The sequence below is a fragment of the Giraffa tippelskirchi genome, chromosome 2 (genome assembly GCF_054371585.1).
Source record: "Giraffa tippelskirchi isolate mGirTip1 chromosome 2, T2T-mGirTip1v1.2.pri, whole genome shotgun sequence".
Lineage (NCBI taxonomy): Eukaryota > Metazoa > Chordata > Mammalia > Artiodactyla > Giraffidae > Giraffa > Giraffa tippelskirchi.
The window spans coordinates 135,091,044-135,104,502 of NC_137276.1; the positions used below are offsets into that span (position 1 = coordinate 135,091,044).

A 13,459-nucleotide genomic window follows, 5' to 3' on the forward strand; every position below is an offset into this window, starting at 1 on the left:
GTGAGGATGTGAGAAAGAAAAAAGTTGAAAGAACAGGAATATGATTTGAGTACTATAAGCATACACATTTTTAAAAACTTCAAAATATAAGTAATTATATTCTGTTACATTTGTCTTTGGGTTGTGACATTTTGTTTCTATCATTAGGTGAGTCCAAGTGACCAAGCTTCTTTTTAAGATTCTCTTAAATAAATTCTCTTGCCTTCATATAAAAGAAAAACCAAAACAGCCAATTACTTTGTTTGTTTTAATATATCATATTAATATTAAATGCATAAATTAGTTAACAGGAAATAATATTGTAAATCACAGTATGTAATGTTTCAGGACATCCCATCTATTTTTAAAAATATCTTTTATCAGTGGTAATAAAATATATATTGGAGACTGGAAACAGAACTCAGAAAGGTTTTAGGGAAAAAGTTTCTTAAAGTTATTCAGGAAAGAGAGAGTTTGAAGCTGCAAATTGTTTTAATATGCATATAATTAATTGTCATACTTTACAATGTGAAATTTAATTAAACTAGTTCTAGCCATTTAGGCTTTGAAATGCTAGGTACAATACTAAGTGAAAGAAGAGAGGAATCAATTTTATCCTTTTGGCATTTTTGTTTGATACATAATAGCTTTCTTACCAGGAGTGTAAGAGAGCCAATGATAGTTTTTCCTTGATCTACAGGAAAATGAACGCTCCATAAAGGGTAAATCTATTAATTAGAGACCTGCACAGCTTTCTTTCTTGCTAGTGTAATCATTAAATTGATTTTTCCAATCCATCATGTAATTGCTCCAGCGATGGAATCCTGCTTTCCATTCTCGTTCTGCTTCATCAATATTTCCTGTAAAACATGGAATGAGTTGTATTAATCTACATTTCAATCTCTATTTATGTTAATTAAAAAATAATTTTGATTGCAGATGCCATTTTCTCCTAGCACACTGCACAGTGATCTAATAATTCATTATTTATTATCAGCTTCCTTCACTACATGAAAAAACTGTAATAAATTTTTAAATATACTATATGAAAATGAAAGTAATATATACACACAAGATGTATTTAACATAAAATGCAACACACATGAGTTTGTATATTATGTCAAATTATATTGCATATTTTTGCTTTAGTTTCTGAGAAGATATATAAATATTATTTTCTAGACTCCCCTAAACATAGCAAAAATCTCATTTAATGCATCTATTTTACATATATAATTATATAGCAGAGTATTATTTCTGATGAAAATGCTCATATAGAAATATTTATTATTAATGCATTAGGAGAACTTTGTAATTGGCATTCTACATAGATTTTACATTCATTCTATATCAATATATTTCATTCCACACAAAGCGATCATTGAAAAGAGTTTATTAAAAATAGTATAAGATAGAAGTTTATTAACTGCTCTGAAAATTAGAAAGATGATGAAGAAAATCCCTGTTTTCTAGCAGTTTGCAAAGTGTATGTATGTGTCAGGGGAGAGGAGTGTTTCTGCCAGAAATAATATGAGACGATGAACCAAAAAGGGTTTATGTACTACAAAAACCTTGAAATCTTGATTTATTTGAAAAGTGTATTATATTAAAGAATAAAGATTGTAAACAATAGAAGCTCTTAAATTAAAAGCTTTTAAAATCATATGTTTAAGCTCCTAATATAAATAGATGTAATAAAGCAAGAAGATGGTTTATTCAAATCTATAGATGTTTAATATATTTGTAGTACTCTCATGTTTTAAGTTTTTAGGAGGTTTTGCCAAGAGATAGCACTGGTCATAGCAAACAACACTTTCTACAACACAAGAGAACACTCTACAAATGGACATCACCAGATGGTCAATACCAAAATCAGATTGATTATTTTCTTTGCAGCCATAAATAGAGAAGCTCCATACAATCAGCAAAAATAAGACTGTGAGCTGACTGGGGCTTAGACCATGAACTCTGTATTACCAAGTTCAGACTTAAATTGAAGAAAGTAGGGGAAACCACTAAACCATTCAGGTATGACCTAAATCAAATAACTTACGATTATACAGTGAAAGTGACAAATAGATTCAAGGGATTAGATCTGATAGACAGAGTGCCTGAAGAACTATGGACGGAGGTTCATGACATTGTACAGGAGGCAGTGATCAAGACCATCCCCAAGAAAAAGAAATGCAAAAGGCAAAATAGTTGTCTGAGGAGGGCTTACAAATAGGTGAGAAAAGAAGAGAAGTGAAAAGTAAAAGAGAAAAGGAAAGGTACACCCATTTGAATGCAGAGTTCCAAAGAATAGCAAGGAGAGACAAGAAAGCCTTCCTCAGTGTTCAATGCAAAGAAATAGACGAAAACAATAGAATGGGAAAGACTAGAGATCTTTTCAAGAAAATTAGAGATATCAAAGGAACATTTCATGCAAAGACAGGCACAAAAAAAGGACAGAAATAGTATGGACCCAACAGAAGCAGAGCATATTAAGAAAGGGTGGCAAGAATACACAGAAGAACTATAGAAAAAAGATCTTCATGACCCAGATAACCACGATGGTATGATCACTCACCTAGAGCCAGACATCCTGGAATGCAAAGTCAAGTGGGCTTTAGGAAGCATCATTACGAGCAAAGCTAGCAGAGGTGATGGAATTCCAGTTGAGCTATTTCAAATCCTAAAAGATGATGCTGTGAAAGGGCTGCGCTAAATATGTCAGCAAATTGGAAAACTCAGCGGTAGTCACAGGACTAGAAAAGGTGAGGTTTCATTCCAATCTCAAAGAAAGGCAATGCAAAAGAATGCTCAAACTTCTGAACAATTGCACTCATCTCACATGCTAGCAAAGTGATGCTCATAATTCTCCAAGCCAGGCTTCAACTGTACCTGAACTGTGATATTCCACATTTTCTAGCCGGATTTAGAAAAGTCAGAGAAACCAATATCAAATTGCCAACATCTGTTGGATCACTGAAAAAGGAAGAGAGTTCCAGAAAAACATCAACTTCTGCTTTATTGACTACAATAAATCCTTTGACTGTGTGGATCACAACAAACTGTGGAAAATTCTTAAAGAGTTGGGAATACCAGACCACCTTACCTGCCTCCTGAGAAATCTGTATGCAAATCAACTGGCACCAGTTAGAACCAGACATGAAACAACAGACTGGTTCCAAATAGGGAAAGGAGTATGTCAAGGCTATATATTGTCACCCTGCTTATTTAGCTTATATGTACATCATGAGAAATGCCGGACTGGATGAAGCACTAGCTGGAATCAAAACTGCCAGGAGAAATATCAATAACCTCAGATATGTGGATGACACTACCCTTATAGCAGAAAGTGAAGAGTGACTAAAGAGCCTCTTGATGAGAGTGAGAGAGGAGAATGAAGAAGTTGGCTTAAAACTCAACATTCAAAAAACTAAGATCATGGCAGCTGGATCTACGGCAAATAGATGGAGAAACAATGCAAACAGTGATTTGGGCTCCAAAATCACTGCAGATGGTGACTGTAGGCATGAAAGTAAAAGATGCTTACTCCTTATAAGAAAAGCTGTGACGAACCTAGACAGCATATTAAAAAAAGGAGACATTACTTTGCTGACAAAGGTCCATCCAGTCAATGCTATGGTTTTTCCAACAGTCATGTATGGGTGTGAGAATTGGACTATACAGAAAGCTGAGTGCTAAAGAATTGAAACTTTTCAACTGTAGTGTTGGAGAAGACCCTTGAGAGTCCCTTAGACTGCAAGGATATCCAACCAGTCCATCCTAAAGGAAATCATTCCTGAATGTTCATTGGAAGGACTGATGCTGAAGCTGAAACTCCAACATGTTGGCTACCTGATACGAAGAACTGACTCTTTGGAAAAGACTCTGATGCTGGGAAAGATTGAAGGCAGGAGAAGGGGACAACAGAGGATGAGATAGTTGGATGGCATCACTGACTCGATGGACATGAGTTTGAGCAAGCTCTAGAAGTTGGTGATGGCCAGAGAAGCCTGGCGCGCTGCAGTCCATGGGGTCACAGAGAGTCGGACATGACTGATCGACTGAACTGAACTGAATAAAGCTAGAAGATGGCTTATTTAAATCAATAGGTATTTTATATATTTGTAGTTCTCTCACTTTTTAAGTCTTTAGGATGATGAGCTACAGTCATTAAGTTAAAAACAAAATTTTAAGTTATTTCAACTATTGTGAATATAAAAACTGACAATTTTTATTATATACTTTTCAGTTAGGAATTTTAATTATAACTTTGTAAGGTGTTAATTAGGAGAAGAATGTTCATGTGATCTCATACTGCATTATAATGTATACATAAATATGTCTTCATATTATTAACAATGGAGCACATTCAGTGATTTGTTTTTTGTTAACTGAAAATCAAAATATTTAATGCCATTAAGAGATCCCCTGTAATTTAAGATATATTTAGGTTTGAAATGTTCACAGTGCTTGGACGTTGGACAAATATTTGTGAGTTTATACAGAATGTTATATTTTTATGTAAAATGCCTTTGAAAAGGTCAATGGCTATAATTTTTTTGTGAATACAAGACGTTTTCTAAAGAATCAAAAAAGTAAATGTGGAAGAAAGGTATTAAATATCCTACCAAATGATACACTCTTCTGTTCTTTTTTATGATAATTAAATGCTGTTTATATTTATTTATACACAAGAAGAACTCTAAAGTTTAGAAACATCAAAACTTTTGGTATAACAAATAAATGACTGGTAATTTAGCACTTAGGTGATGAATTTTAATATTTAGAGAAAAGGTCTTATATCTGATTTTCTTTTCTTCATGGAATTATATAAAATCCAATGATTCATATAAACATAAATTTATTTCTTTTTGTGTCATAATCAAATATCTATACAATTTACTTACTAAAAGTTTACTTTCTAATGTCAAAATGCTCTGTAAATCTGATTAAATTTTCCCTTTAGAATTACTGAATATTGATTGAGACAATACATTACAAAACATTTAACTATTTTCTAACAGAATCTAAAGGAATCGAATACACTCTAATGAAAACAATAAAAAAAAACCTTAGTCCTACGTCATAAATCATAACCAAAATTAGATTTAATTTTTTTCTCCTCCCCTCCTTCTTTTTCCTCCCAAACTGGAATACTGTTATACTTAAGTGGCTATAGATTTATCATCATCAGTGAGATGTAGTTCTATTTGTTTTGTAGTTAACAGGGTGCTGCACCTGTTAAAAGAAAAGAACATCAATATAGGTTTTGGAGTGACATGGGTTGAAATTCCAGCTTGACTAATTATGATATTAGTATAAAAAAATTAACTTTTCTAATTAATTTTCCAACTGTAAATGGAGTTGGTAATCCCTATTTTGCAGTGTTGCCATGAGGGATAATTGAGATGGTGTGTACATTTTGGAATTAAACTATATGCATCTATGGGGAGCTCTGGAAATGAACTTACTGCCTTTATTACAAAAATTCATTCCTAACTTTGCTCTTTATTGAATCAGTGCAGACCTAGATCAATACCAATAATTTAAAAGCACACTGATACAACTTTTTCAGGACTTGCATGATCTTTGTTTTGTCTACATTGTGTTTCATCTGGGGGGAAGTCAGCAGTCTTCCCTACAGAAAGAAGGATAATAATTAAACTATTCTTTTGTCTTGTCAGTTAAAAAAGGGTGAGCAATATTTTACCAGAACCAGTCTAACTAGCCAAGTCTGAGGAGTTAGGACAGAATATAAGAGAAGTTATTGTTATTGTTAATCAAGATGAAGGTAGAAGACATCAATTACATTGATACTGAATGATACTGAACATTACAATAAAAAATAACATATTTCCTGTGCTTTGAGATATCATAAAAATATCTTCTGTCCCCTTTACTTGCTTATTTTCCTGTTTTTCAACCAGTTATTAAAATTGCAAAGGGATTCATAATTCTTTATGGAGTAAATCATAAACTTACTAATTGCCTTCTTATAATTTGAAGTGTGTGGTGAGATAGAGTGTACTATGATAAACTCATCAGTAAGATCTACTGGAGAAGGCATAGGTTACCCATTCCAGTATTCTTGGACGTCCCTGGTGGCTCAGCTGGTAAAGAATCTGTCTGCAATACGTGAGACCTGGGTTCGATCCATGGGTTGGAAAGGCTATTCTGGCCTGGAGAATTCCATGTGTATTGTATAGTCCATGGAGTTGCTAAGAGTTGGACACACTGAGCAATTTTCACTTTCATGATAACTCAGGCTGGGTTTTGTGAAGACTTCGTATGCTTTTACAGTGAAATAAATATATCAGTTACTTTGATCATCAAATAACTCAAAGTCTTTTGTTTATTTGTTTGCTTTATTTTGCTTTTAACAAGGGATGGAAAAGTCAAATATGAAAAAATTGCTTGATATTTTTCCTTCAAACTACCTTTTCACTATACCAGTTTTGTTTGCATTCTTGCTAACTAATTAGCAAATAGCAGAATATGAGATTCCAAAGTGACCAATCAGAATACTATCTCAGCTCTTAAATTTATATTAGTCTTCTTTAGTTGTATCAAGCAGTATTTCATGATTTATTCAAAGGCCAAAGGAGGAACCATTGGATCTGTTTTGTTTTGTTTTTTTAATCTGAGAAGATGCGAAGGTCAATTTTTTTTCCCTTTATATGAATTTACTTCCTCAATTTTAATGAAAAATATTGATATTTCATCAACATTGAATGGGTAATTTCTCTACTTCCATTTCTTATGATTATGAAATATTGTATTTATATTCTTAGCAAAAAATCTGAATTTGTTAACAGTTGAAACAAATAGTGTATTTTATTTCTTGCAGATGCTTGCAATAAGAGCATAGGTGTGTGCTGAAATATAGTCTGAAGTTAAGTGTTAGAATTTGTGTGTTAAACAAATCTTAAGGATCATTTTTTTGAGCATATTTACTACTCAGATGTAAATAACTGCTCAGAAGCTACTTATGCTTATTGTACTTCCATTGTGAGTGAAGTAAACATTTCTCCTTTTAAGAAGTCCTGTTCAGTATTTATTTTTTGAAATTTTCCTTTGCTTGCAAAGTTACCTTGCTTTTAAAAAACCAAAAGGAGTATTTCCATAAAATCTTCAGCCCAGGTCATCTGAACAACCCAATTTTCAGAATATTGAAGAGTAAAATGTTTAAAGTTTTATGACTTGAAAAATATAAGGTATGGTAAGAATATATCTTCTTAATATTTAAATCCCTCTACATTATTTGTTTATAAAACCTAAAGACATGACATTGCAAACTAATTCTGTTTAAGTGTAAATATTATTATTACTAATGAATACATTGTTGATATTATAACAGTTATGTCCTACATTTACTTTAAAATTTATTAAATATATTTCATAAAACTCCTTTTGGGTAATTATCTGAAAAAATAGTGATAAATATAAAATATGTTTTCAAGACACATTGGCAGTATCCCAGAGTGAGATATGTATTTCCTTACAACTCAGTGTTCTTTAGGAAGTTGTTCAGCCCTGTGTAGGATAGAGCAGCATGTAGCCAAAAACTTAGGAGTTAGTTTACTCAACTGCTTTATAGAAGTTGGGTATTTAGAGATAGAGATTTTGAAGTACATCTTCAAAAATTGCTGATATTGAAATTTTATTTTATCCACAAATACACTACAGTAGGGGCTTCCCAGGTAGCACTAGTGGTAAAGAGCCCACCTGCCAATGGATGCTGAAGATTTAAGAGACACAGGTCTGATACCTAGGTTGGGAAGATCCCCTGCAGGAGGACATGGTAAGCCACTCCAGTATTCTTGCCTGGAGAATCCCATGGACAGAGGAGCTTGGCAGGCTACAGTCCACAGGGTTGAAAAGAGTTGGACACAACTGAAACAATTTAGCAAGCACACACGCACACTGTAATAGACCACATGTGCTTGAACCAGAATGACTAAGTTGATTTTATAATAAATTAGTCATTTAAAAATTTCCCCTACTCTCAGCTTATTTTGCTTCAAATTATGATCTTCCCATTTCAAATACTGATATTTTAAGTAAAGATTGAGAATATATAGTCTGTAATATGTTAAATGACACCTCTTCTAGTCTCCTGGCAGATTGTGCGTGTTACCTCATTGCTATTCACACCCAGAGGACACAAGGGCAGTACTGCAGCTCTACCAAGGGATGCAGAAGCCTATCTCTGCTGTATATTGTGTCACAGAACATTTGGGAGTACACAGAGAGAGCACTGGTCTATAAGTAATGTTTCCCAAACAGGTGGAGTCCGTAATTATAATGTTGGTGAGTAATGTCTGAGAAAATCAAAAAGCATATTAAGCAATCAAATACAACTCTGAAATGTCCTTATTTGCCTGAAACTAACCCTTAACCCGGAGAAGGCAATGGCACCCCACTCCAGTACTCTTGCCTGGAAAATCCCATGGGTGGAAGAGCCTGGTAGGCTGCAGACCCATGGGGTCGCTAGGAGTCAGACATGACTGAGCGACTTCACTTTCACTTTTCCCTTTCATGCACTGGAGAAGGAAATGGCAACCCACTCCAGTATTCTTGCCTGGAGAATCCCAGGGACGGGGGAGGCTGGTGGGCTGCCGTCTATGGGGTCGCACAGAGTCGGACACGACTGAAGCGACTTAGCAGCAGAAACCCTTAACCTCTCTAAAGAAACTAAAACAACTACCATATAGTGATATCTAAAATATAGCTTGAAAATTGTGGAATATTATGAGAAACAGAAAGGTAAAATCTAAAGGAACTGGTTAGCAGTATGTCCAGTGGTTGAAAGTAAATTACTTTTATTTGACAAATATAGAAAATAGACTTGAGAAGCCACATCAGTTATAAAGAGCTGAGCGTTAAAAACAAAACAAAACAAACAAACAAAACAGGCAATGAATTGTATATGTATGCCATTTTCCTCAGAGAATATGCAATCACTCAAGTTGATTGTTTGAACTTAGTTAAATATTTTCTTACTAGTGAATTTTGAAATAATATGATGATCGGAACCATTTTCCTAATTATATAAATCTAAGTAATCATTTTCTGAAGCATAGCTAACTAAATTACTACTTGTTTATTATGTTACATAATGTATGTCTCTGGTCTTAAATATTTCCAAGCTCAGAATATTTAGAAATATTTGGATAATGCTTTTAAATATATAAATTTTAGAGATTTTACCCCTTAAAAATCAATCAGTTTATCACTAAATTTTTTTTGCCTCTTTTGGATAATCAATTGTATTCAGTTTTTTATCAGTTCAATTTTTTAGTTCTATAAGTTTTTATTTTATATATTTCCTTTTTCAATTTCTATTAAATAATTCCACAAAAATTTGCTGAATAGCAAGATCACCCTATCTTAGTTCCACTATTAGGGTTCATTTTCTTCTAGAGAAAATGTTTGGTTTTACTTTCTTTAAATAATGTACACAGTGGAATCAATTAATTGTAAAGTCACAGATGAACATTGTCACCCTGCCCTGAATAGTGTAACTTTTTCCTCTTTTACATAGCCCACAATCAATTATTTAACCAAATACTAAAAGAACAAAAAAGTAACACCTACCTGTAATTTCCAAAACTTTGGGAAAAAATAGTGTCCAGAATCGGCATTGTTGAGCACGTAGTTTGGTATTTACTTTTGGTGACTCTGTATTTAAGGTGAAATAATTTTGTTCATTGCTTTTGAAGGCAGGCCATCTTGTACTATTGTTCTGGGTCCCATTTGGATTTCTAAAAAAATAGAGAGGCATTATAGTTCTATTGAAGTCACTGATAGATTAATGTGTGTATATATATATATATATACATATATATATACATATATATATATACACACACATACATATATATATAATGTTCTCAGAAATCAATAAGAACTTCTAAAAAGTCAGAAAAATGTGGATTTGTTTGATAATGTCAAGCATAAAAGAACTAGTTGAATGTTTTCAGTACCTTGAAACACTATATTAGTTAAAATTGTAGGAATTAAAATTTAAAGAAGAAATGTTTACACATATTTCTGCTTAACATATAGGAAGAAAAACATTCTATTTTAAAATACTAATATTTTCTTTACACTTGAACATATATATCTAAGTTTGGGACTGATTGCTCATCTCCTTAGTATGTAATAACTGTATTACTCTAGGTCTAACTTTTAAGTTGTTCTTTCATTCATATAAATTTGTTCACTGCTTAAAAATCTTTCAATAATTCCCCTGTGAGATCAGATAAAGATTAGTGAACATGCCACCCACATTTCCAAGCTTACTTTTAGGTATTCTCTTTGCAGGCCACCCAACAGGAATTAGGGACACTTCCTTAGTGATTTCTTTCTCTATTTCACCTCCTGTCTTTGCCTAGCTATTACTTCTGCCTGGAATTGCTTCATTTCCTAACATCAGGTGTCAAAACCAATTCAGAAACTTCAGATATTGTTTTCATGCTGATGCTTCCCATATCTTCAATTGTGATTTTTAAATCAATAGTGCTTGACTCAATTTTTCAGAAATTTATAATTTTTGGTTCATTTACACCTTGAAGGATTCAGTAATATATTATTGCCTAAGTCACACAAACAGAAACTCAAAGAATAAACATTCTGGAAGTGACTATCTGGATAGTTACTGGTGATTCTTTTTTTTTTTTCTTTTTTACTTTACAACATTGTATTGGTTTTGCCATACATTGACATGAATTCACCATGGGTGTATATGTGTTCCCCTTCCAGAACCCCCCTCCCACCTCCCTCTCCATCCCATCCCTCTGGGTCATCCTCGTGCACCAGCCCCAAGCGCCCTGCAACGTGCATCGAACCTGGACTGGCGATTTGTTTCACATATGATAATTTACATGCTTCAATGCCATTCTCCCATATTATCCCACCCTTGCCCTCTCCTATAGAGTCCAAAAGACTGTTCTATACATCTGTGTCTCTTGCTATCTCACATACAGGGTTATCTTTACCAACTTTCTAAATTCCATATATATGCATTAGTATACTGTATTGGTGTTTTTCTTTCTGGCTTACTTCACTCTGTTTAATAGGCTCCAGTTTCATCCACCTCAAAGTGGGCCAAAGAACTAAACAGACATTTCTCCAAAGAAGACATACAGATGGCTAACAAACACATGAAAAGAGTCTCAACATCACTCATTATCAGAGAAATGCAAATCAAAACCACAATGAGGTACCATCTCATGCCAGTCAGAATAGCTGTTATCCAAAAGTCTACAAGAACTGCCATATGACCCAGCAATCCCACTGCTGGGCATACACACCGAGGAAACCAGAATTGAAAGAGACACGTGTACCCCAATGTTCATTGCATCACTGTTTATAATAGCCAGGACATGGAAGCAACCTAGATGTCCATCAGCAGACGAATGGATATAGAAGGTGTGGTACATATACACAATGGAATATTACTCAGCCATTAAAAAGAATACATTCTAATCAGTTACTGGTGATTCTAAAGATTTCCCTTTAATATATTTGTATGCTACTTTCATGAGTCTGACACTGCTCTAGGCTTTAGAAACACAAATACATATGGGAAACGTAGTTTCCCTCAGAGAATTACAAGAAAGGACATCCATGAAAACAAAGAACCAACAATATATGGTAGCCTAAATCAAGCATAAACACAAACTGTCAGAAGAGGGGATTATCTAAAGAAATGCAATTTTACCTGAAGTAAGGAGAAAAAAATAAGAAACTAAACCAGAAAGAAAATTTTGGAAAACTAAAGAAAGGGAACACAATTAAAATAGTTACAAAATTTTGTTCCTCCTAGTTCAAATAGCAATGTTAAAAAAACAAAAAAAGTAGTTTTCTTGGACTCTAAGAGGAGATTCTATTAGAATTGTAGCTTTAGGATATTAGTGTTATAGCAATAAGATGACAATCTAGGAAAATGTTTTAGACTTTAGTTTGTAGGCATTTACGATTCTTGCGGGATTCTTGGCCTGATGGTTTACTGTAAACATAATAGTTTAGAATTATTAACCTAGAGGTGGTATCTAGAATAATCAAGAAACCTAGAAAGTAGTCACTGAGACTTGTATCAAAAAAAAAAAAATAAAGTGGTAAGCAAATGCAATTTATCCCTTTCTATCTTAAGCAAAACCATATAAGAAAATCTCCAGTTGAACTTTTATAAAAGTATACAACACAAAATTCTTCATCATTAATAACATACCTTCTATATATTATTGACAGAAACTTGGGAGTACTGATAGAACATACACTTTTTTTTCTTGCCAAAAGCCTGTGAACCCCTAGAATTTGGAAAGAGAAGCAGGCATTCATCAGCATAGTTATCTGAGGCAGATTTTGCCATCAAGAACTTGTGTTGACTAAGTACCATAAATTCCTATTTTATCACAGATGCAGTCATATTCAACCATGATTCAAGAGCTATAGAGATAAATAGCTTCGTGATGAACTGGTTGATTTTATGTAGGAACTGGATGATTTAATAAGAATTATTAAAAACCAGCGTTATTCAAGCTAAACCAATATCATAACAGGATTGAACCCTCTTGCTTTAGGGTATTATTTGAAAGAGGTCAGGAAGAAAATTTCTCCAGATCACAGATGGCACACTTGTCTAGGTGAATTATGTAGTCTTTTACTTTTATTTTAAAGCTTTAGAAATTAACAAGTACAGCTGCTGGAGGCTGGATATTAAACCAGGAGAACCATTGGTCTGATTCGGTACAGCAATTCTTATGTTCCTAAATTGCCCACTTTCCTTCTAATTCCATTCTAATTAACTTATGGCACCATTTTAACTGCACATTCATTTCTGGCTTCTGCAAATGGTGACTTAAACAGAGCTGACTTGTACTTGAGTTCAAGAGTGAAGCACTAATGGCACGGCCAGTGTTCATTTAACAAACTTTGTCCTATGAAATAACTCATGACATTCCAAATTTTAGTCCAGAGATAATAAAATTCCTTTGCCTATGGATGCAGATATTGTTTTCAAAAAATGATTGAAATAGCTATTGAAGTGATGAAGCATTTTATTCTATAATTTGAAAAAACCTCCAAAGACTAAAACTTAACCAGAGACATAATTCTCTTCTTATTTGTATCAATTAAAAACTTTGTAAAATGCAATATATTTTCCAGATACAAAATTCTGAAACAGTGTGTTGTGTATGTTCAGTCCCTCAGCTGTGTCTGACTTTGCGACCCCATGACCTGTAGCACACCAGACTCCTCCGTCCAAGGAATTTTCCCAGCAAGAATAATGGAATGGGTTGCCATTTCCTCCTCCATCTTCCCAACCCAGGGACTGAATCCACATCTCTTGCATCTCCTGCACTGGCAGGCAGATGTTTTTACCACTGAGCCACCTCTGAAACACTATATAATTTTAATTACAAACTTATAAGATAAATTTAAGCATCCTGACTTTGTTATTTTTAAAAAATATTTTATATTC

General features: G+C 33.6%; 1 protein-coding gene across 4 annotated transcripts in view; it reads right to left on the reverse strand.

Moving 5' to 3' along the window:
• Window positions 1–233: 233 nt before the first annotated feature.
• BCHE (butyrylcholinesterase) overlaps window positions 234–13,459 on the reverse strand; it is a 69,081-nt gene continuing 55,855 nt past the window's right edge. For 3 of the 4 annotated variants that reach the window (XM_081532267.1, XM_081532299.1, XM_081532277.1), the window contains 2 exons: window positions 9,568–9,734; window positions 234–839 (listed from right to left, as the gene is read on the reverse strand). In XM_081532267.1, coding sequence (XP_081388393.1) covers window positions 715–839; window positions 9,568–9,734 — 292 coding nt within the window. In that variant the 3' untranslated portion in view covers window positions 234–714. Of the gene's footprint in view, window positions 840–3,902; window positions 5,209–9,567; window positions 9,735–13,459 lie in introns of those variants that run through there. The other variant, XM_081532288.1, reaches the window with a different exon arrangement.